The 25,411-nt window shown below is 44.4% G+C and overlaps 1 protein-coding gene across 1 annotated transcript in view; it reads right to left on the bottom strand.

Annotated features, from left to right (window-relative positions):
• The window catches only part of sec24d (SEC24 homolog D, COPII coat complex component), a 56,642-nt gene that overhangs the window by 9,099 nt on the left and 22,132 nt on the right, over positions 1-25,411 (bottom strand). The window contains 9 exon segments of the mRNA XM_080792463.1: positions 1,338-1,456; positions 3,521-3,659; positions 6,769-6,914; positions 10,142-10,238; positions 12,332-12,502; positions 15,571-15,687; positions 18,760-18,853; positions 19,976-20,167; positions 25,264-25,388. Coding sequence (XP_080648589.1) covers positions 1,338-1,456; positions 3,521-3,659; positions 6,769-6,914; positions 10,142-10,238; positions 12,332-12,502; positions 15,571-15,687; positions 18,760-18,853; positions 19,976-20,167; positions 25,264-25,388 — 1,200 coding nt within the window.

Genomic DNA, 25,411 nt, shown 5'->3' with positions numbered 1-25,411 from the left:
AGAATCCGCCATTGTTTATTTTTTTTTGCGTGCCGTGGTGCAGGTTTTATTGTCCTACTAGTACTATTCTCGGAATTATTTCATCCTCTTGTAGCATAACGGTTAGCGCTCTCGCCCCTATAGTCAAGGCACTGTGCCGGGCCAGGTTCGATTCTTGCAAAAAACAAACTTTTTTTTTTTAAAGTTATTTTTTTACCCGTACATACAGTGTGTGTGCGTGCGTGCGTATACAGTGTGCGTGCGTGTATGCGTGCGTGCGTATACAGTGTGTGTGTGTGTGTGTGTGCGTGCGTGCTTCATCGTATTTATTATTATTATTATTATTATTAATATGCAGGTAATAATAATAAATACGATGAAGCACGCACGCACGCATATACAGTGTGTGTGCGTGCGTGCGTATACAGTGTGCGTGCGTGTATGCGTGCGTATACAGTGTGTGTGTGTGCGTGCGTGCGTGCGTGCTTCATCGTATTTATTATTATTACCTGCATATTAATAATAATAATAATAATAATAAATACGATGAAGCACGCACGCACACACACTGTATACGCACGCATACACGCACGCACACACACTGTATATGCGTGCGTGCGTGCTTCATCGTATTTATTATTATTACCTGCATATTAATAATAATAATAATAATAATAAATACGATGAAGCACGCACGCACACACACTGTATACGCACGCACGCATACACGCACGCACACACACTGTATATGCGTGCGTGCGTGCTTCATCGTATTTATTATTATTACCTGCATATTAATAATAATAATAATAATAATAAATACGATGAAGCACGCACGCACACACACACACACACACACACACACTGTATACGCACGCACGCATACACGCACGCACACTGTATACGCACGCACGCACACACACTGTATGTACGGGTAAAAAAATAACTTTAAAAAAAAAAAGTTTGTTTTTTGCAAGAATCGAACCTGGCCCGGCACAGTGCCTTGACTATAGGGGCGAGAGCGCTAACCGTTACGCTACAAGAGGATGAAATAATTCCGAGAATAGTACTAGTAGGACAATAAAACCTGCACCACGGCACGCAAAAAAAAAATAAACAATGGCGGATTCTGTACTCGCCACGGCGGATAATGAAGAATACGTCATGGCGTAAAAAAATAGGTCGTGGCGAGTCGTCGCCATGGCGGATTCTGTACTCGCCATGGCGGATTCTGTACTCGCCACGGCGGATAATGAAGAATACGTCATGGCGTAAAAAAATAGGTCGTGGCGAGTCGTCGCCGCCACGAATTGATCTCGCTCCACCTGCCAAAACGTGTGAAGTTGTGCTTACTGTACCTGGCTGGCAGCGGAGGGGCTGGCACAGTTCTTCCTGTAGCACGCCAGCATGTGGGCGGTCTGGTTGACCAGAACCTCCCTCACGTTCTTTATGGGCTGGTTCAGGATGGCGCGGTAGGCTGAATGAACGCACCAGGACGACAAAAACAAAACAAACCGTGGTTAGTTCAGGATGGCGCGGTTCTCCCCGTGTCCCCTAGGGTAGGTACCCTCACATGTTCTCCCCGTGTCCCCTAGGGTAGGTACCCTCACATGTTCTCCCCGTGTCCCCTAGGGTAGGTACCCTCACATGTTCTCCCCGTGTCCCCTAGGGTAGGTACCCTCACATGTTCTCCCCGTGTCCCCTAGGGTAGGTACCCTCACATGTTCTCCCCGTGTCCCCTAGGGTAGGTACCCTCACATGTTCTCCCCGTGTCCCCTAGGGTAGGTACCCTCACATGTTCTCCCCGTGTCCCCTAGGGTAGGTACCCTCACATGTTCTCCCCGTGTCCCCTAGGGTAGGTACCCTCACATGTTCTCCCCGTGTCCCCTAGGGTAGGTACCCTCACATGTTCTCCCCGTGTCCCCTAGGGTAGGTACCCTCACATGTTCTCCCCGTGTCCCCTATAGGGTAGGTACCCTCACATGTTCTCCCCGTGTCCCCTAGGGTAGGTACCCTCACATGTTCTCCCCGTGTCCCCTATAGGGTAGGTACCCTCACATGTTCTCCCCGTGTCCCCTAGGGTAGGTACCCTCACATGTTCTCCCCGTGTCCCCTAGGGTAGGTACCCTCACATGTTCTCCCCGTGTCCCCTAGGGTAGGTACCCTCACATGTTCTCCCCGTGTCCCCTATAGGGTAGGTACCCTCACATGTTCTCCCCGTGTCCCCTAGGGTAGGTACCCTCACATGTTCTCCCCGTGTCCCCTAGGGTAGGTACCCTCACATGTTCTCCCCGTGTCCCCTAGGGTAGGTACCCTCACATGTTCTCCCCGTGTCCCCTAGGGTAGGTACCCTCACATGTTCTCCCCGTGTCCCCTAGGGTAGGTACCCTCACATGTTCTCCCCGTGTCCCCTATAGGGTAGGTACCCTCACAAAAAACATGCAGTAATCCTGGTCACTAAACTGCCTCCCCCTGGCCAGCCGGGGCGCCTGATGGAGGGGAAAGGAACTGGTTGGAATAACGTGTTCCTTCCACGCGCTACGACGTCCAACCAGGGAAACCCCCCCCTGTCAGGTGTAAAGGAGCAACTTGGACACTCAGGCATGAAGGAAGCATGAGTTCAAGTCCGTTGCTCTCCCCTTGTCCCCCATATATGGGGACCAGGTTGGTGGAGGGTGTGTAGAGCCCAGGATCACATTAGATGATTGACACAGGGGTGAAAAATGGGTTACAAAATCGTGGGATAAAAAAAAAATATATATAAAATAATATATAAAGACTATATAAGTACTGTGAGACGAATGGAGGACAACTGGAGGTCAGTAAAGTGCAGGTCTGTCAGGTTCTGCATTACAGAACCAGGCCTAAAGGTTCTTGTACACTTACTTTATTATGGGGCAACATATGGTTCTCATTTCCAACAATCATCCCTCTTTTTTTTAATACTCTTCAGTCTGATGACAGTACTGTAGATTACTTAGTGATTTATGGCGCACGCTCACGGCAGAGGTCAGAATCATAAGCGCCGTACAGTATATCAGCTTATAGGTTCAATTTCACAACTTTTCTTTTCTTTCCTTCTCCCTAAATGAAGTGATCTGGGAAAGAAAATATGATCTTTTCTTTTCAGAGGCGCTGAACGGGAGCGGCCATGCGAGTGTGTGTGTGTGTGTGTGTGTGTGTGTGTGTGTGTGTGTGTGTGTGTGTGTGTGTGTGTGTGTGTGTGTGTGTGTGTGTGTGTGTGCGTGCGTGCGTGTGTGCGAGTGTGACTGTGTGCGTGTGTGTGTGTCTGTGCCTGTGTGTGTGTGTGTGTGCGCGTGCGTGTGCATGAAAGGAAAGGTACTATGTTTACCTGCAGGGTAACTGGACTAAACTCAAGAACTTGTTTACAGCCAGGCCCTGCTCATAGAACATTTCATGGTAGGGGTGTGTGTGTGTGTGTGTGTGTGTGTGACTGTGTGTGTGTGTGTGTGTGTGTGTGTGTGTGTGTGTGTGTGTGTGTGTGTGTGTGTGTGTGTAAGGCGTGTGAGTGGTGACTCACCTGACTTGGCAAAGAAGTTAATGAGGGAGTCCGTCTCACAGCTCTTGTAGAGCTCCATCAGCTGAGAGCTGCAGTTCAGACTGAGGTTGTGGATCCGGAGACGCCGCTGCCCGCCCACGGAGGTGTAGAGCAGGGCACACTGAGGAGAAAAACACCCAGGACAGAGGTATCGTTAGAAAGGAAAGGTACTATGTTTACCCAGGGTAACTGGACTAAGCTCAAGAACTTGTTTACAGCCAGGCCCTGCTCATAGAACATTTCATGGTAGGGGTTCAATGCCTTGTCCAAGGGAACTTCAGCGGTGGTAATTTTAACGTGCCGGTCCGGGGATACGAACTATAGCGACCTTCCGATATCCGCAAACCGTTCGGCCACCGCTGCCGCTGAATAATAAGGTAATAATAAGGCATCGTGTTGGGCTAAACTCTTCTTGACCTGAGATCAGATTCCAAAAATGTCTTCTACATCCTGACAGTTTTCTGAAAAAGCTATGTTTCAGGATTTAGAAGATTTTTTTTAATCTGATCTCAGGTCAGAATGCGTTAAAGAACCACCATTCTTCTGTGCGTTAGAATCTGATCTCAGGTCAGAATGGGTTGAAGTCATTTCTGGAGGAGTGGAAAGAACACGCCGTCCGTCCGTAATGGACACAGCATGTGGTTGTGGTTCGTTGTGTAATAATGGACGGTCCATTACATGATGACACAACAACCACCAAGTCCATTTCATGGACTGTGTGTGTGGAGGTCAGTGGTGGTCTAAGCTAAGTACGTTCACTTTGCATTTTATTAAAAGAAATTCACACATATTTCTCTCACTCCACTACATTTCTAATAGAAATATTGTACTAGTAATTGACTCCACTCCCACTTGAATTAACCACAGTAGTGGAAATAGCCGATCTACAAGATCAAGTACAGGCGTGAGCTTGCCATTTTCTGTATCTTTGAAAATGTCTGGGTTTTTGTTTTTGTCTTTTTTTTTGTCTTGTTTTTTTTCTTTCAAAAACGGCAATGGATTGATATCGAAAAGAAAATGTACTTCGTAATTTCTACTGTGTTGTATTATTTATTCTACATTACGATCCCCATTAGCTTCCACAGTATATACAATATAATAATTTGCCCATGGCTGGTGAAGGGTTCTCCTCACTGTTATAATCTGATCGCCCATGGCTGTGTACTTGTACGTGAGTATACCCAGTGTACTTGATATGTATTGTGTACTGCCTGAACTGTAGCATACTTTATAGATGAGAGACGAGAGACATCTCAGACAGCAAGGTCAGCCTGCTGCAGTTAGCGCTTATTATGTCTCATGTGTTGTTGTCACGTCATTAGGATCCAGCTCTATATACTGTATGTTCCTGTGTGTGTAATAAACTTTGTGAACCTTTAGCGTGATACGGTCTCGTGTCTCGTTATTGTTCTCCCGGGCCGTACCAAAGGTATACTTCAACCGGATTGTCACACACCACCCAGCCTGCACACACTACCTGTCTGTCAGAACCACACACCACCCAGCCTGCACACACTACCTGTCTGTCAGAACCACACACCACCCAGCCTGCACACACTACCTGTCTGTCAGAACCACACACCACCCAGCCTGCACACACTACCTGTCTGTCAGAACCACACACCACCCAGCCTGCACACACTACCTGTCTGTCAGAACCACACACCACCCAGCCTGCACACACTACCTGTCTGTCAGAACCACACACCACCCAGCCTGCACACACTACCTGTCTGTCAGAACCAGACACCACCCAGCCTGCACACACTACCTGTCTGTCAGAACCACACACCACCCAGCCTGCACACACTACCTGTCTGTCAGAACCACACACCACCCAGCCTGCACACACTACCTGTCTGTCAGAACCACACACCACCCAGCCTGCACACACTACCTGTCTGTCTGTCAGAACCACACACCACCCAGCCTGCACACACTACCTGTCTGTCAGAACCACACACCACCCAGCATGTACACACTACCTGTCTGTCAGAACCACACACCACCCAGCCGGCACACACTACCTGTCTGTCAGAACCACACACCACCCAGCCTGCACACACTACCTGTCTGTCAGAACCACACACCACCCAGCATGTACACACTACCTGTCTGTCAGAACCACACACCACCCAGCCGGCACACACTACCTGTCTGTCAGAACCACACACCACCCAGCCGGCACACACTACCTGTCTGTCAGAACCACACACTACCCAGCCTGCACACACTACCCGTCTGTCAGAACCACACACCACCCAGCCTGCACACACTACCAGTCTGTCAGAACCACACACCACCCAGCCTGCACACACTACCTGTCTGTCAGAACCACACACCACCCAGCCTGCACACACTACCCGTCTGTCAGAACCACACACCACCCAGCATGTACACACTACCTGTCTGTCAGAACCACACACCACCCAGCATGTACACACTACCTGTCTGTCGGAACCACACACCACCCAGAACCACACACTACCAGTCTGTCAGAACCACACACCACCCAGCATGTACACACTACCTGTCTGTCAGAACCACACACCACCCAGAACCACACACTACCTGTCTGTCAGAACCACACACCACCCAGCATGTACACACTACCTGTCTGTCAGAACCACACACCACCCAGAACCACACACTACCTGTCTGTCAGAACCACACACCACCCAGCATGTACACACTACCTGTCTGTCAGAACCACACACCACCCAGAACCACACACTACCTGTCTGTCAGAACCACACACCACCCAGCCGGCACACACTACCTGTCTGTCAAACCAGACGAGGGTCCAGTACTTAGAGTTTACAACACTCACCTGTATGATGGCGCCGGTCTCCAGTATAATATTGTAGGTGTAGGGTTAATAATTCTCCTCACCTGTATGATGGCTCCGGTCTCCAGTATAATAAGGGTTAATTCTCCTCACCTGTATGATGGCTCCGGTCTCCAGTATAATAAGGGTTAATTCTCCTCACCTGTATGATGGCGCCGGTCTCCAGACAGTATAATACTGGTGAAGGGTTAATTCTCCTCACCTGTATGATGGCGCCGGTCTCCAGACAGTATAATACTGGTGAAGGGTTAATTCTCCTCACCTGTATGATGGCGCCGGTCTCCAGACAGTATAATACTGGTGAAGGGTTAATTCTCCTCACCTGTATGATGGCGCCGGTCTCCAGACAGTATAATACTGGTGAAGGGTTCATTCTTCTCACCTGTATGATGGCGCCCGTCTCCTCGCTGAGCGTGTCGTCGTGTTTGAACTCCACGGTCACGGCCTTGTCACAGTCCACGGCGGCCATCTCCACGTCCGTGGTGTTGTTCATGTGGATGGCGCCGAAGAAGTCCGTGGCCCGGAAGCCTGAGGGGAGGGAGAACCGCAACAGAACCATCAGTAAAACATGGATTCACACTAGAGCTGTCCCCGACTAAGGATTTGTATAGTCGAAATGAATATGAATACATTTGCTGTTAGTCGACTGATCGTCGACTGAGCACCCCCACCCCCTCGTTGGTGAACATGGACTGAGAGGCTTGTCATTAGCCAGATTGAGCACAGCAGGTGAGATTGAGATTCTGGAGTCTTATCAGGCCAGTGCACTGTGCGATTCAAGTCACAGGCAGTGGCACATTGCCACACAGGCAGACACACTCAGTCCACATGCACATTGGAGATTGATTAAAAACAGTCAGAAAGCATGTTCAAATGTGTTTATGTCCCCCCACAGACCTAGTGGAATAATTTTATTTTTTGAACATCGACTGAGAGGTGGTCAGTCGACTGAGACCCATTCTGATCGATTAGTCGACTATTTGACTAATCAAGGTCAGCCCTAATTTACACACATCCCTGGCCATCAGTAAAACATGTATTCACTAATAAATTTATTAAACTCATCACCCTCTTGCTTTCCATTTTTAACCCATTTAAGCCTGACATCGAAATAAAAAAAAGGTTTTCTGAAAAACCTCATGTTTCTGTATCAGTGGTGCTCAATATTTCATGTCAAGGACCCCAATAATTATATGTAATATGCCCCCCATCTGAAAATATGTTGTTCCAGGGACCCCCCCAGAAGCAAAGACTTATGTTGGTTAAACTATGGTTTAATATTTAACACTGACATGTAGTGTACGGAGAACATAATATATTGTGTTTTGTGTAGTTGAACCATTGGTCATACATTTTCTGTTGACAAAATGACATAGTTTGGTCACAGGGGGCGCTGTGGGGAACATGAATAGTTCCTATACAGGAGCAGGAAGTGAGGGGCGGAGCCGGGGTTCCATTTTGAGGCAGTTAGAAGAGTGTTTGGTGGAGGTTGTCACTTTGTTTGTCAAACACACTCTTTTCAAGCTCAATACTAAGCAGATATCAGAACTTAACTCAAACCGATACACAGTATGACCGAAGAACTTTGGATTGGGGAAGAAGGAAAGTTTAGTTGGGACATTTCTGAGGCTTGGTGCTCTATTCTAAAGTAAACAAACAAATCATCAGAGCTTGTGAACAGAGGAACCATCAGAGGAACCAGCAGAGGAACCAGCAGAGGACTCCTGACTTGGATGAGGAGGATATTTCTTTTTCCGGTAAGCAATGCATTGCCTTTTGGTTTTATAACTTTTGTTTGGACTTTGGACTACTGTACTGCATTGAACAAAAGAGAGGTTCTACAACGTTTGGGATATACTCTGATACTTTTGGGGGATTATTTTGGGATACTTTGACTGATTGACTCCTTAAAAAGGGACATTATTGGAGGGGAAATTCTGAAGTGAAGTGATGAATATTTTCATTTACATTTTGAAGGGACATTGATTGAATTATTTTTGTTTGATCTACCTTTTAAACAAGATAAAGATATTGCAATTTAAGTTAAAAAATAAATAGTTTTGTGTTTTCTCTACAATACAGTTCCACTTACTGTTGCAGGTACACGACCTGTATTTCTTTATTTTATTTTATTTAATATAACTCAGACATTATAACTTCATGGTTCTGATTGTTAAACTTTCTCTCATGGATATGCAAAAGGTAACCCATGTTGGGCGGGGGGCCCCTTTTGGTGTTTTAAACATTATGTTCTAATGATGATCTACAAGCTCATAGCGCGCCACCGTGTGGCACGCTACGAGCTTGTAGGTCTGCTATTTTTGAAAAATTGTGAAAATGTGGCACAAATCTTTGAATATATATTCTTTCAGAGCAAATGTTTTTAACTCAAATCTTTGCTTCTGGGGGGGGGGGGGGGGGGGGGGGGGGCTGAGCTACTGTATGCTTTAAGCCGCGATTTACAACTCTAGATTTGTTTTCATAATGTGATGAATCTACAGTTAAATATCCTCCATTGACTCCCCAACTCATCCAAATTGCATTTTCGATCTGCTTGTATATTAAACGATGTTAAACTCACCAACATTGCAGCTGTAGGGCAAGCTTGAATTATCCTCTTTCAATCTGCCGAGCTTTTGTGTCATAAAAAGCCACCGTAGAGATGTTATTGTTATGAGCTACTTTCTGTCAAGAAATTCTGTGAAAGTGATTCTTTATCCAAGTGTACCACCTGTTTCGAATTTGCACATAATGCAGGAGGCAGCAGCACGACCCGCTAAAAAAAAAAACAACCGCTTCCAAACTGCAACACTTAGAAAAAGAATCACATGCACATATAATTTCTTGACAGAAAGTAGCTCATAACAATAACATTGTCTACGGTGGATTTTTATGACACAAAAACTCGGCAGATTGAAAGAGGATAATTCAAACTTGCCCGACAGCTGCAATGTTGGTGAGTTTAACATCGTTTAATATACAAGCAGATCGCAAACTCAAATTGGATGAATGGGGAGTCAATGGAGAGTATTGCAACTCTAGATTCATCACATTATAAAGAAAATCTAGAGTTGTAAATTGCGGCTAAGCTGTGCTTACAGTATGCTGCACTGACTGTACTGCAGTGCTTCCCAAACCTTTTCACATCAAGGACCCCCATTTGAAGAGATATGCCACTTCCAGGGACCCCCATAAGAGAAGATTTTTACGGCTCTAGCAGTGATTCTCAACCCGTTTAATTTCAAGGACTGCCCGGTTTCAAATGCATTAGTCTACACTCTACAGACCCTCCATTTAATGGCATTTTTTAAATCTCTGAGACCCCCAATTTATATTGTAAAATCAATGTTAATTTAACTCATTTGTACACTCTCAGAGTTACAGTTCAACAAGGGTCCATTTGGTTCCATTTGTACACTCTCAGAGTTACAGACCCATAAGGGTCCATTTGGTTCCATTTGTACACTCTCAGAGTTACAGACCCATAAGGGTCCATTTGTACACTCTCAGAGTTACAGACCCATTAGGGTCCATTTGGTTCCATTTGTACACTCTCAGAGTTACAGACCCATTAGGGTCCATTTGGTTCCATTTGTACACTCTCAGAGTTACAGACCCATAAGGGTCCATTTGGTTCCATTTGTACACTCTCAGAGTTACAGTTCAACAAGGGTCCATTTGGCTCCTTTAACTATCATTTATCTGGGGACCCCCTGTAACCCCCTCAAGGACCCCTAGGGGGCGCTGTAGCGTACCTGTGCTGGTGCGAACACGCATGATGGCGTCGAACCCGATGTTCTTCTCCACGTCCTTCCTCAGGTCTCTGAGGAAGTGCTCCCCATCCGACTCCACCTGCAGCACACAGAGTACATGTCATGTATGCTTCATCCACCAGGGGGCAGTGTAGTCACTGTTCAAACAACTCAGGGGGAACACTTTTGATGCCCTGCCCTTTGCCAGGCAGAATGGGATTAATTTCACCATGTGATGCATTTCATTTGAATAAGAGTAATTAAAGTTTAATTAATTTAAACCCATTTAGGCCTGACGTTGAAATAAATTTAAAAAAAAATCTGAAAGAATATATGTTCAAAGATGTGTGCCGCATTTTCACGATTTTTCAAAAATAGCAGACCTACAAGCTCTTAGCGCGCCACTCGGTGGCACGCTATGAGCTTGTAGATCTGCTATTTTTCAATAGTTAAAACACCAAAAGGGGTTCCCAGGCGTACAGAATGGGTTAAACCAAATAAACCTCAATGCCAACAAAGCCAGTCTTACATAACAGTAAAGGGCAAATGTAAGTAAAGCTAAAAAAAATACTGCAATGTTTTAGACAACTGAATCTGGATTTGTGGAACTAAAACTGCTCAGAACAGAACTACTTTATTATTGCCCACAACGGCGGGTTAGACTCGAGGAATGTCTGGCTCACGGTGTGACAAATTCTTTAATTTATCATCAACGGGTTTGATTGTGGGCCTATTGCTCATTTGTGGCTAAATCTGACTGAGGTGCTGCCATTGGAATTCTTTTTAATTTTTAAATATGTCATGAAAGCAGGGAATTCTAATTCAAATTGACATATTGGTTGTTCAGTTTGACCCACCCGTTTTGGAGATATGGCTTATAGAGTAATGCAGAGAAACAGCGAGTTGAGAAAACAGGCTTGAAATTAAGGTTCACTTCTGTGGACTCTAACATTACACCTATGCTACATGTTTAAGCATTAATTTCATATTTACATGTCTTCTGTGGACTCTAACATTACACCTATGCTACATGTTTAAGCATTTATTTCATATTTACATGTCTTCTGTGGTCTCTAACATTACACCTATAGCTACATGTTTAAGCATTTATTTCATATTTACATGTCTTCTGTGGACTCTAACATTACACCTATAGCTACATGTTTAAGCATTTATTTCATATTTACATGTCTTCTGTGGTCTCTAACATTACACCTAGCTACATTTATTGCTGAATTTATTTCATATTTACATGTCTTCTGTGGTCTCTAACATTACACCTAGCTACATGTTTAAGCATTTATTTTATATTTACATGTCGATTTCAGCTCTGACACTTATTTCAGACATGCTCTAGCATCTGCCTGTGCTATTAACTCATTTTGGGGAGAGAAAAAATAATACGTTTTTCTCCTCTGGTGAAAAGCTGGCGTTTGCGCGATGGCAGGCTCTCAGTCAAATCTGGTCATATGATGTACGAGTTTAATATTCTCTGAGGCTGGTTCTTTAACCACTGCTCGTTGGAACATTCCTCTGGGACACAGTGCTATACGGCTATCAGGGCTCAGAATGAACAGTGTCCTGTCAGTCTACGTTAAAATAAACGGAGTCGGGGTATGGTAGAAATAAATCATGAAAAATCGGTGAATTACAGTTTGCTCTGTGGCCGTAACCAGAGGCGGACTTACTGTACCATTGGGGGGCTAGGGTGGGCTACAGCCCGGGGCCCCCCCTGACATTGTAAAGTATTGCAATCCAATTCAAGTGAGATTTATGTTTAGTTATTGTACATTTAGAATTATGGTTAAAACATTGAGAGCTTCTGCTCAGACAGTGATGCTGTGTTGTTGTGGGGTAGCTGCATGTGGAAACCCCTGTCAATGTCTCTGTGGATGGCAGCCTGCATTCAGCGACTAGTCTGTCTGTCTGCCTGCCTTTGTCTTTTGGGGGGGCTGGGTACCCCAAAATGTACTGCTGCAACTGCTGTTAATCCTAGACTGTGCGTGTGCTTGTAGACTGTCATCCTGTGTGCGTGTGTGCGTGCGTGCGTGCGTGCGTGCGTGCGTGCGTGCGGTGCGTGCATGCGTGCGTGCGTGCGTGCGTGCGTGCGTGCGTGCATGCGTGCGTGTGTGCGCATGCGTGCGTGCGTTGCGTTGTGTTGCGTACATACATTTCACAGCCATATATATGTACCTGGAAGTTACTGTACTGGTAGACAGAGCCTCCGGTGTGCGAGCACACGTCGCCCATGGTTGCCAGGTCTGTGTACTGGCTGGGGAAGATGAAGAGGTCCACGCAGCAGCCCTGGGCCACGCAGTCCTTGGACAGCTGCTCATACACACCTTTCAGAGGCTGGAACAGAGTCTGGGGTTGGGGAGAACCACACACACACAAACGTATTAAGTCATCTGCAACTTTAACCCCATTTAGGCCTGATTCTATGAATGTCCGTTTGAAAATGAGTTTTCTGAAAAAGCTATGTTTCTATGTCAGTTCGTTCGTCAAAAATAGCAGACCTACAAGCTTGTAGATCTGCTATTTTTCAATAGCTAGAGCATAACATAATGCTAACACCAAAAGGGGTTCACGCCCAAAATGGGCTAATCCATTTAGGCCTGATGTCGATTTTTTTTAAATACTGACAGTTTTATTTTATTTTTTTTAATAATTATATATTTTTTTATCCCACGATTTTGTAACCCATTTTTCACCCCTGTGTCAATCATCTAATGTGATCCTGGTCTCTACACACCCTCCACCAACCTAGTCCCCATATATGGGGGACAAGGGGAGAGCAACGGACTTGAACTCATGCTTCCTTCATGCCTGAGTGTCCAAGTTGCTCCTTTACACCTGACAGGGGGGAGTTTCCCTGGTTGGACGTAGCGCGTGGAAGGAACACGTTATTCCAACCTACTGACAGTTTTCTGAAATACCTCATGTTTCTGTATCAGTAGGTGCTCAATATTTCATGTCAAGGAAGGACCCCAAAAAATATGTGTAATTCGCCGCTGACCCCCATCTGAAAATATGTTGTTCCAGGAACCTCTCAGAAGCAAAGATTTGAGTTAAAAAAACGTTCGCTCTGGATGAATATATATTCACGATCTTCACGATTCACATTTTCACGATCTTTGAATATATATATTCTTTCAGAGCGAACGTTTTTTTTTAACTCAAATCTTTGCTTCTGGTGGGGGTCCCTGGAACAACATATTTTCAGATGGGGGTCGGCAGCCAAATACAGATGATTCTGAGGGTCCTTGACATGGAAAAGGTTGAGCACCACTGACAAAAAAACATAGGGTTTTCAGAAAACTGTCAGGATTTAGAAGACACGTGTGAGCCTGGAAAGAAGCTGCCATCTGCGTGCTCGCATGTAAACAACTACTCTAGCTGATTGAAATATTTATTAACAGTTTGCAGAAAAAATCCAGTACATTTCAAGCACAAACTCAATACAAAGACTGTTAACTGTGAGTGGGACGACCCAATTAAGCATTACACTTGTTTACAACAGGGTCCACCATGTTCAATTCATCAAAACATTTAGAGACGTACAAATAGACACTTCTATATAGTTTAAAGAACAGAACAGGAATTCATCATAATGGAAGCAAAAAGGGAAAAGAAACATATACAGTGAGGGGGAAAAGCTCATATCAACTACTCTAGCTCATATCAACTTCAGATGTGATTTCACTGCTTTCCGACTCAAGAGACAAAGAGTCATTTTTGTAATATTAAACTACTATTCACTCGCACGATATTTTTTTTAAAATGAGCGCACACACAGCAATCCAGTTGATTTGAGGAGAATTGTACCTGGCTAGAGCTCTGCAGTCACACTCAAAGTCAATCTACACAAAATCTTACTTATATTTTTTTTTGTAAGACTCTAGAATCTCCACTAGAGGGCCCTAGAGTCTGTGCTGCTGTCAAAGAGTCCATGAACAAGAAATGCCTTGTTTGGGCATTTCATTTCCTGCTTGGAGCAGTTGTTTTTGTAGGCACTAAACATCTCACCTGGTGATGACACTCTAAGGTGAGTTTCAGTGATGGCAGAAGACATAGACAAGACAAGATATAGGGATTATGCCATGGTACACCCACCCATGGTACACCCATGGTACACCCATGGTACACCAGTCTTCTAATGCTATACCTTAGATAGGCCTAGAGTGAACCTCCAGCTTGTGGGCAGTGTGCCATGCTATGCTACCCTAGAGTGCACCACCATCTTGTGGGCAGTGTGCCATGCTATGCTACCCTAGAGTGCACCACCATCTTGTGGGCAGTGTGCCATGCTATGCTACCCTAGAGTGCACCACCATCTTGTGGGCAGTGTGCCATGCTATGCTACCCTAGAGTGCACCACCATCTTGTGGGCAGTGTGCCATGCTATGCTACCCTAGAGTGCACCACCATCTTGTGGGCAGTGTGCCATGCTATGTGCCAGGTCCTTGACATGAAAAAGGGTTGAGCACCACTGACATTAGGGTTTTTCATAAAACTGTAGGTCAGGATTTAGAATACATCTGTAGAATCGAGCTCAGATCTAAAAAATGGGTTAATTCTGTCAAGCAGAGAGCCTGCTGCACTCACCTTCTCTTTCTCAGCTCAGGTCTAAAAAATGGGTTAATTCTGTCAAGCAGAGAGCCTGCTGCACTCACCTTCTCTTTCTCAGCTCAGGTCTAAAAAAAAAAATGGGGTTAATTCTGTCAAGCAGAGAGCCTGCTGCACTCACCTTCTCTTTCTCAGCTCAGGTCTAAAAAATGGGTTAATTCTGTCAAGCAGAGAGCCTGCTGCACTCACCTTCTCTTTCTCAGCTCAGGTCTAAAAAATGGGTTAATTCTGTCAAGCAGAGAGCCTGCTGCACTCACCTTCTCTTTCTCAGCTCAGGTCTAAAAAATGGGTTAATTCTGTCAAGCAGAGAGCCTGCTGCACTCACCTTCTCTTTCTCAGCTCAGGTCTAAAAAATGGGGTTAATTCTGTCAAGCAGAGAGCCTGCTGCACTCACCTTCTCTTTCTCAGCTCAGGTCTAAAAAATGGGGTTAATTCTGTCAAGCAGAGAGCCTGCTGCACTCACCTTCTCTTTCTCAGCTCAGGTCTAAAAAATGGGGTTAATTCTGTCAAGCAGAGAGCCTGCTGCACTCACCTTCTCTTTCTCAGCTCAGGTCTAAAAAATGGGGTTAATTCTGTCAAGCAGAGAGCCTGCTGCACTCACCTTCTCTTTCTCAGCTCAGGTCTAAAAAATGGGTTAATTCTGTCAAGCAGAGAGCCTGCTGCACTCACCTTCTCTTTCTCAGCTCAGGTCTAAAAAATGGGTTAATTCTGTCAAGCAGAGAGCCTGCTGCACTCACCTTCTCTTTCTCAGCTCAGGTCTAAAAAATGGGTTTAATTCTGTCAAGCAGAGAGCCTGCTGCACTCACCTTCTCTTTCTCCGTGTTGACCAGCTTCTTGTCTTCCCTGTTCTTCAGCTTCCCGGGAGCCTCGGCCGTAGGAATGGAGGAGTGGAAGATGAAGAGCTTACCACTGCACTCTGCTGCCTGGGGAACGGATAGGAGGAGACACAACCAACAGAATAAATGAAGAGCTTAATGCCACTGCACTCTGCTGCCTGGGGAACGGATAGGAGGAGACACAAAACGTAAGTAAGTTCCTTGAAAAGGATGAGGAAAAAGTAATGAGGTGTGGAGGTGTGTTTTTCTTTCTATCTTTGATGCGAACTCTAGTGACATTTTAAGGGGTACTAAATAATAGGCATAATTGTCTTCTGTCAGTGTTTGAGAAAATGGTATTTAAGCTCTGAGAAGGTCTGTTAGCTAGAGTTATAGTCCGCACACTGTTGTCGCTCCCACAGGGCTTTTTATTTCATAAATAAAATAAATACATTTCAAATACATTTCCTGTGGGAGCTACACAACAGTGTGTGGACTATTTCTTCTTCTCCTCTACGTGTCTTTTTGTTAAGCACCTGAACGTTTCTTTTTTGAGATGTGCATACTTTTCTTTGGATTCCTGCTAGCTAGAGTTAACAGAGTGCAAAAGAAATGTACAGATGACCCATTTACCCAAGTCAATATAACAAAACACTTTGCTTGAGTCCTGTACAGTTTATTCTCACAATATACTTCAGAGCTGCTTGCTTTCAAAAACTCTGCAGTTATTAATTTGTGCAAAAAGATAAACGCTGACCTCACAATTGCTGGGAAAGTTTCGGTTGGATTTCAAAATAAACTGAGTCATCAGGTCGACTAGAGGCTAGAGCTGAGTCTGTTTAGGAATAATTGCCAAAGTTGGGACGGACAATAATATATCTGTGTGCCGTGTCGACGAATGAAAAAATACAATCCCTTTTTTGGGGGTGAGGCTGTGCACCGTGGAGGGACTGTGACTGTTAGGGACTGTTAGTGACTGTTAAATCAATATCAGATAAAACTTTTAAGATTTTATATTATGCACATGCCATGGTCACATAACCATTATATGTTGAGTGCATGCTTTGTTGGTTACAGTTTTATAATCAGTTTTGATGAGTAAACCTTTGTGGAGATCTTCTCAGTGCCATTCAGGATGGAAAATGAAATCCATTTGGATTTGGGGAGAAGTAGTTTCATAAGGGGCTGGTATGAAGTACTTGATATAAAGAGAACATGTTCAGTTCACTAGTCTACACTCTACTCTACACCTGCCTTCATTTCATCTGATTGTCTGTCTGGCAGGCACTTAACAAGCAATCGTTAACTGTGTCTGTTAGAGAGAGGGGCAGAGAAGAGTGGCTTTGCTCAACTTGATTTATACTTATATTCTCCACTCTGATGAAGGTACATGTTCGATATATCATGCAGCCTTACTTATTAGCCTATATTTTAACTATTCGATTCGATTCGATTTTCGATTATGAAATAAATAAATCGATTTCGGAGACTACGATGATGAGCTTGTAGATCTGTGACTATGAGTCTCTTACTCCTATGTGTCCCCATGTAATGCTCAAAAACAAACTAGGCAGTCTAGCAAGAATAAAACAAAGAATATATTATAAAATGGTATAAAATTCCATTCCAGATTCCCTGCCAGAGTTTGGAGTGGGTTGTTGTCTTTCCACCAATAGGATCTGGCCTTACGTCAGGCGTGAAATATTATGCAGACACCAGCAGTCTGTTGACTGGAAAAAATGTTTTTTTTCTAATTTCAAAATATTTCCAGGAATTTCATGACTGTGGGAACCCTGTACAGTATTTATTAGTCGATGTGGAGCCAGGTATTTATTTATTTGACTGTATTGGAATGGCTTATCCACAGGTTTATTTGGGAGGGGGGGGGGGTGCTATAGGAGCTGTTGCTTGGCCAATAGCGATTATTATCACAATCTAGAATCAATGAGACTAATTTAACCCATTCTGACCTGAGATCAGATTCTAAAAGTGTCTTCTACATCCTGACAGTTTTCTGAAAAAGCTATGTTTCTATGTCAGTCGTTCTTCGATTTTTCAAAAGATTTCAATATTTTTTCAATAGCTAAAGCATAACATAATGCTAACACCAAAAGGGGTTCCCACCCCAAAATGGCCTAAGATATAATTATGGCACAGAAATCCAGCCATGCCCTGTGACTATGTTGTGGCACAGGCCTGCTCTGTTGATGCTTCCTATTTACTATTCATTTTAGATTTTTTTTTAATAAGATAAATACTCGATTAATCACTACATTTCTTAAACCAACGTCCTACAATGTAGGCATTCTATTACTTATTATCAGACAGACACCAGGACAGCGGTTGTAATCCTAGTTCATATGACACCAGGACAGTTGGTTGTTGGTTGACTAAACAGTCTAGTAATCCTAGTTCATATGACACCAGGACAGCGGTTGTTGGTTGACTAAACCGTCTAGTAATCCTACTTCATTAGGACATTACCGGTCAGAGTTATGGGGTCTGAAGTCCAGGCGAGGTACAGTTACTGTACTACAGTACAACACAAACAGTAGTGGATTGCAGAGCAGATAGCCTTTGGGGCTGTACGTGTATCATAAATATGGATAATACAGCATTTGATATAGAGCCCACCGCTTGTTTTATATAGACAGACACTGGTACACATTTAAAAGGTTGACTTCTGGCACTTAACATTATATGACATATTATGACAACAATTCACAGGGCTTCATTTAGCAACAAGTTACAATCTTGTGCAAAGGGGCCGTTTCTTTTTGGACAGGCAGGCAGGCCAATAGGCGGCAGGCCACCAGGAAAGGTCCGGGCGTGCTGCCATTCTGCCATCATGATAATGTCACTGTACCTGTATCAGTGAGTGACACATAAACCCTCTACAAAGGGTTGTGTAGTTGTCTGTTGGTTTGTATCATTTATGTTGTTCTGTAAAAGTGGTGGTATTATTAGGGCTTGTTTGTTTGTGTGTGTCTCGACGGAGCGGGTGGTAGAGTTTCTGCTATCTGCGCGCTGGTTGTGGTGGTGCAAAATGACCGGGCCGAATTTTGGTCCCAGTCCAGCCCTGCAAAGAGGGCTATATCTAACTACAACATGTCTGTTTGGAGCAGGCTCAGGTGTGGATAGGGCCTTTAGCTCCCCGCTGTCACCCAGCCAGAGACTCACCTTTAGCGCCTCCACGCCCGCCTGGATAACGGGGGCAAAGACCGTCTCGCTCTCATTCGTTTCCGCAAACATGTCAGGGATCTGGTCCAGGAGGCTGGAGGGGAAACGTGACAGGGATGTTATGGACACTTTGTTTTCTCCTTTTATTTACCTTTATTTACCTTTATTTACCCAGGGTAGTAGCTTTCTAAGTGCAGGGCGTTGCTGAAAATGAGCACTTCTTGCTAATTTTCAGCAACGCCCAACAGACCAGACACACACACACACACACACACACACACACACACACACACACACACACACAGAGGAGTCGCCCAAAAAAGACAAAAGTGGAATTAAATATTGATATTACTACAGGCAGTTCTTCTGACCAATGAGCATCGTAGCACACAGTTGTGCTGATTAGTGAGTTAGTTAGTTAGACTGAGTTTTGTCAGAGCAGCAGCAGCATTATTGGCTTAGGAATGGAACATTAAGGGCAGGTATATACGCTCCTGTATTTTAACATCAGTTATTATGGAGGTACTTGGAGAGCCAAATATTTTCTGAGGTGGTGCTAAAGTATAAAAAGGTTGGGAACCAATGATCTAGATTGAGGGGTGTATAACCCATTCTGACCTGAGATCAGATTCTAAAAAATGTCTTCTACATCCTGACAGCTTTCGGAAAAAGCTATGTTTCTATGTCAGTGGTTCCTTCCTTTTTTCTAAAATAGCAGACCTCCAAGCTCATAGCGCGCCACTCGGTGGCGCGCTATGAGCTTGTAGATCTGCTGTTTTTCAATAGCTAAAGCATAACATAATGCTAACACCAAAAGGGGTTCCCCCCAAAATGGGTTAGTTGTGAGAAAGGCCGAGTCCCAGCCGAGTAAAACCAGGTGTGGGGCTGTGGGCTGGGCTGGGTTGCCTCCAACAAAATGGACATATATATACATATATCAGCACTTTTCAGCCTGGCAGGAGACAGAGCAACATAACCTCCTACATTCCACCAATCTACTATTTATAGCCGTTGTTGTGAGTGATTCTTCACTAAAGAGCACAGCTTTCGGCAAAAAGCCATGTTTCTATGTCAGTGGTTCCTTCGATTTTTTCTAAAATAACAGACCTACAAGCTCGTTGCGCGCCACTCGGTGGCGCGCTACGAGCTTGTAGATCTGGTATTTTTCAATAGCTATATTCTAGATGGATGCTAGTCTTGATAGACGAGGTCTTACTTGGAGATGACGGCCCTGGAGTCGTGGTAGTTGACCAGGAAGCCGTCGAGCAGCGGTACGAACATGTCCGCCGTGTCCGAGACCACCAGCATCTGGGGCTGGGCCAGCGTGCTCTTCACGTTGTAGAAGTGGAGGATCTTGTTGTAGGTGACGAAGCCCACCTTGACCGCCGAGCCCTCTGCCCCCTCCTCTCTGTGAGACACGGGAGAGAGATGGTCATTTTACCCAATCATGGCATCCAAACAAAGACCTTCCGATATGTGGCAATCGTTGCATTTACAACACTTCCGTGTACCTCCTCATTTGGCTTTTTACAGACCTCCAGTACACACTTATAGCTCTTATAAATAATATACATTTTGTGCTACCAGGATAACCGCCTATTTTCGGCGAAGTCGGAAGACTGTATTGTGGGTGTTTTGTTATGCTTAAACATGATGTTTTTCTTGCTTGACGTCTAATAAATCAAGTGAACTGGGAGATAGATAAATCGGCTATTTTCAGAAAGTGCAAAAAAACTGTCATTACGACGGCATGAAGGCCCGCCAAAATACATTTTGTTCGACTAAAACTAGACTTAACACTAAGGCATTCCAGGTGACTAAAATGTGACTAAAACTACATGAAAACTATTCAAGAGACTATGACTAAAACTAAACATCAAAATTTGCTGCCAAAAACAACACTAATATACAGTACATGTAGGGTTTGAGTTGTTAAGAGTTAAACGTGAAATTTATCCACATGTCAGACGGCATTTTTTTCACCTCTATTGCTGCATAATTTATGAACCAAATGGTTTAATGAACAGCTTTCATATTTACAGTATGCAATGAATGAATAAACACTTTGTTACGACTGCATGACTATAGGGCAATAAATCAGCACGTGTACGATTATCTCGCCTGGTAGATTTCAGAAAATAATACGTCCCAGTCCATCCATCATATTGTATGAGCGTTTCAGAGATATTCGAAAGGCGCTACTTAAGCATTATGTTATACTTTAGCTATTGAAAAATAGCAGATCTACAAGCTCGTGGTGCTGCACTATTTTTTGAAAAATCTTTAAAATGTGGTGCAAATCTTTGAATATATATATTCTTTCAGAGTGAACGTTTTTAACTCAAATCTTTGCTTCTGGGGGGGGGGGTCCCTGGAACAACATATTTTCAGATGGGGGGTCGAGCAGGCCAATTACATATAGTTTCTGGGGGTCCTTGACATGAAATATTGAGCACCACTGATACAGAAACACGAGGTATTTCAGAAAACTGTTGTGATTTAAGAAGACAGGCCTAAATGTGTTTGACAATCGGGAGTGAACTTGTAGGGGTCGGGTGGAAACCTCTTATGTCCACAGACTCCACAACTGTTACTTTTCAGGAAATGGAAGAAAAGAAAGTTGTGTTCCAAATGTAATTAATATTTATTCATAAGCTCTCGTTAATACTTTTCAATTGGTTCATACCTTTTCATTGTTTGTTTTTTATTGCAAAATAGCCGATCTACAAGCTCAAACAGACCTGCTGTTCTTTCTACTGCTATTGTTTCTACTGACAGTGATGTGACAGAGTAGGAATTAAATAAATAAAAATAGTTTTACCTCAATTGCACTCAAAAAGAACCCTGAACTTTGAACATTCTATCCACACACAGGCAAAGGCAATCTGATTTGCCTTTGCCTGATTGCCAAACTGATTTAACTGATTTAATCAGAATAATTTCAAACAATGAAAAGTATTCACATTGATATAATCAATGTGTTGATACTTTTCATTGTTTTGAAATGCATTTTCTCTAAATGGATACTAGATCCAGATCTTGATTCCTGAAGCCACATTAAGGCAAACTGATCTGCCTGTTGGCTTCAGGATTTATTCAGAAAAAAATCCCCCAGACCACAAAAAAATCTACTGAATGTTCAAAGTTCAGGGTTTTCTTTGGGTGCAAATTTAGGTCATAAAACATAAAAAATTAAATAAAGTTTAAATATTGGAGATACAAGGTTTTTTCTGCCAGACAGTGATGACATTTAGCAGCACAAAAGTCTTGACCTGACCCATGTTGACAGTTTTAGTTCTGTTGAACCAGGTGCCAACATTAAAACCCCTCAGCGCTACAGTTTTAGTTCTGTTGAACCAGGTGCCAACATTAAAACCCCTCAGCGCTACAGTTTTAGTTCTGTTGAACCAGGTGCCAACATTAAAACCCCTCAACGCTGTGACAATAACGCAGATTCCTCCCTGACGCTGAACGCTGCAGTTTGTCGGTGTCTCTTCCTAAATCACGCAGACACAGTAACGAGCACGGCTTAATCGGATGGTCTCTGTAAGATAAATCTGCCAAAAGGTCAATCACATGGCCGAGAGGAGTGCTCTTTAGTGAAGAATCACTCACAACAAACTGCTATAAATAGTAGATTGGTGGAATGTAGGAGGTTATGTTGCTCTCTGTCTCCTGCCAGGCTGAAAAGTGCTGAAATATATATATGTATATATGTCTGTTTTGTTGGAGGCAGCCCAGCCCACAGCCCCACACCTGGTTTTACTCGGCTGGGACTCGGCCTTTCTCACAACTAACCCATTTTGGGGGGAATTCCCCTTTTGGTGTTAGCATCATGTTATGCTTTAGCTATTGAAAAACAGCAGATCTACAAGCTCATAGCGCGCCACCGAGTGGCGCGCTACGAGCTTGTAGGTCTGCTATTTTTGAGAATTCGAAGAACGAGTGACATAGAAACATAGCTTTTTCAGAAAACTGTCTGATGTAGAAGACATTTTTTTAATCTGATCTCAGGTCAAAATGGGCTAAGGGGACTTCTCACAACATGCATGTGATCAATGTTGTCCAGTATTTCTCAAAAACATGAAATAGTGCCGGGTAAATAATATCAAGATGTTTTCAATTTAGTTCTCCCAAACTACTCCCAACATGGAGGGGGAAACAAACAATTTTAAACTCTATAGTACGGGGGGGATTTCTCTAGAGTCCACGACTACTAAACTGTTTGAGGAATGATGTAATGGGCTTCAGACAAATATGGACCTATTGCCTGCAGGCCCTGCATGGAGGAAGTTGGAAAACACACAAGAAAAAGAGGTTATTTTAGGTATAGTGGCCACCAGGTGTAGGATATCATCCTCTCCTTAACCCATTTAGGCCTGACGTCGACAATTGTCTTTTTAAAATAGTATTTCTTTCAGAAAAACCTCATGTTTCTGTATCAGTGGTTCTCAATATTTCATGTCAAGGACCCCAAAAAATATATGTAATTGGCCGCCGACCCCCCCCCCCATCTGAAAATATGTTGTTCCAGGGACCCCCCCCCCCCCCAGAAGCAAAGATTTAAGTTGAAAACTGAAACTCTGAAAGAATATTCAAAGATTTGAGGCACATTTTCGCCATTTTTCAAAAATAGCAGATCTACAAGCTACAAGCGCGCCACTCGGTGGCGCGCTATGAGCTTGTAGATCTGCTATTTTTCAATAGCTAAAGCATAACATGATGCTAACACCAAAAGGGGTTTCCGCCCAAAATGCGTTAATAAATATACTCTTCAGTGAGTGGATACAGAGCCATCTGTGCACGGAACGCCGGTGTTTTTCTATGTCATTCAGGGACGGAGCTTCAATTCGATCTGCACCATAATATTTTCCGTTTTCGGTATAGCCTCCTGCAGTACCCCCTAGCTGTGTCTGATACCCACCACCCCCTGCAAACCTTCAAGCAAAGAATTTCCAACCGATGAGGTACTTGAATACTTGGCTTAATGTCTCTCCCTCCCCCTGCTTTTGCTGTGCTGTAGACTCCTCAGTCAGGACTTCCATATTTGGCAAGGCGTAGCATATTGCAGGTTTTTTAACAGTATCCTGTAACATTCCAGGGAGATTCTGACACTCTGTGAGGTTTGGGGGGAGGGGGGGGGGGCGTTATCTACCTGGAAAGGTGATGACGGTAAATTGGAAGGAGAGGAGGATTTTGAGGCAGCGGTGGTCGAACGGTTTGCGGAGTGGTCTTGATATCGGAAGGTCGCTATAGTTCGTATCCCCGGACCGGCACGTTAAAATTACCACAGCTGAAGTGCCCTTTATGGACAAGGCATTGAACCCCTACCATGAAATGTTCTATGAGCAGGGCCTGGCTGTAAACAAGTTCTTGAGCTTAGTCCAGTTACCCTGGGTAAATATAGTACCTTTCCTTTGCTTTACGACATGCCGCAGAGCGATACGGAGGTCTGCAACCTTATGGTAGTCTGAGTGGACATTACAGTAACCTTACGGTAGTCTGAGTGGACACCGCGCAATACTCGTGCAGCGTCAGCCTGACCCGAGAATCACCACCAGTAAAAGGAATGCCAGCGAGTTAGTACACCTCCGTAAAATGATCTGCTTTGGTCCAGAACGGAGGAGTGCCAAAGAGCATGCAGCACAAAACACCACAGGACACAGTGAGAGGCCATCTGGTGGTCAGGAGGTCACACTGTGTCCCTTCAGGAGCAAGACACTTATCCCCTTATCGTCCCCCCCCCCCCCCCCCCCCCCCCCGAGCGCTCATAACCTGCGTGCGTGCGTACTTGGCATTGCCAAAAAAAAAGCGGCTTGCAAAATTCTGTGCAATCTCTTCTACTATCGGTATAGCCGCCAAATATGGCGAAGACGCTGTCACTTGTTCCCCTGAAGGGTGTGTGGGGATTTGCCGACTGTATTCTGTACATAAAGCACCTTGTAAATATGTGTGGAAAAGAAAGAAAGAAAGAAAGTTACCATGTTTACCCAGGGTAACTGGACTAAGGAAAGGAAAGGTACTATGTTTACCCAGGGTAACTTGACTAAGGAAAGGAAAGGTACTATGTTTACCCAGGGTAACTGGACTAAGGAAAGGAAAGGTACTATGTTTACCCAGGGTAACTGGACTAAGGAAAGGAAAGGTACTATGCTTACCCAGGGTAACTGGACTAAGGAAAGGAAAGGTACTATGTTTACCCAGGGTAACTGGACTAAGCTCAAGAACTTGTTTACAGCCAGGCCCTGCTCATAGAACATTTCATGGTAGGGGTTCAATGCCTTGTCCAAGGACACTTCATCGGTGGTAATTTTAACGTGCCGGTCCGGGGATACGAACTATAGCGACCTTCCGATATCAAGACCGCTCCGCAAACCGTTCGGCCACCGCTGTCCTTGTATTGTATCTCTTATGTGGACATATATAAATGGGGTGTGTGTGTGTGTGTGTGTGTGTGTGTGTGTGTGTGTGTGTGTGTGTGCGCGTGTGTGTGTCTCTCTCTACCTGGGCAGGTGGTCCAGTATCTCCTTCAGCTCCTCACACACCAGTCGGACCAGACCACTCTTTATGTTGCTGTAGGACACGTCAATCATGAAGACGTACGCCGGAGGATTGGGAGGCTTCTTGTTCTGTCGGGAGGTGGAGGAAAGTA

Source organism: Protomyctophum bolini, assembly GCF_963924005.1.
Source record: "Protomyctophum bolini genome assembly, chromosome: 20".
Taxonomy (NCBI): Eukaryota; Metazoa; Chordata; class Actinopteri; order Myctophiformes; family Myctophidae; genus Protomyctophum; species Protomyctophum bolini.
This window is presented reverse-complemented; position numbering and strand designations above follow the sequence as displayed.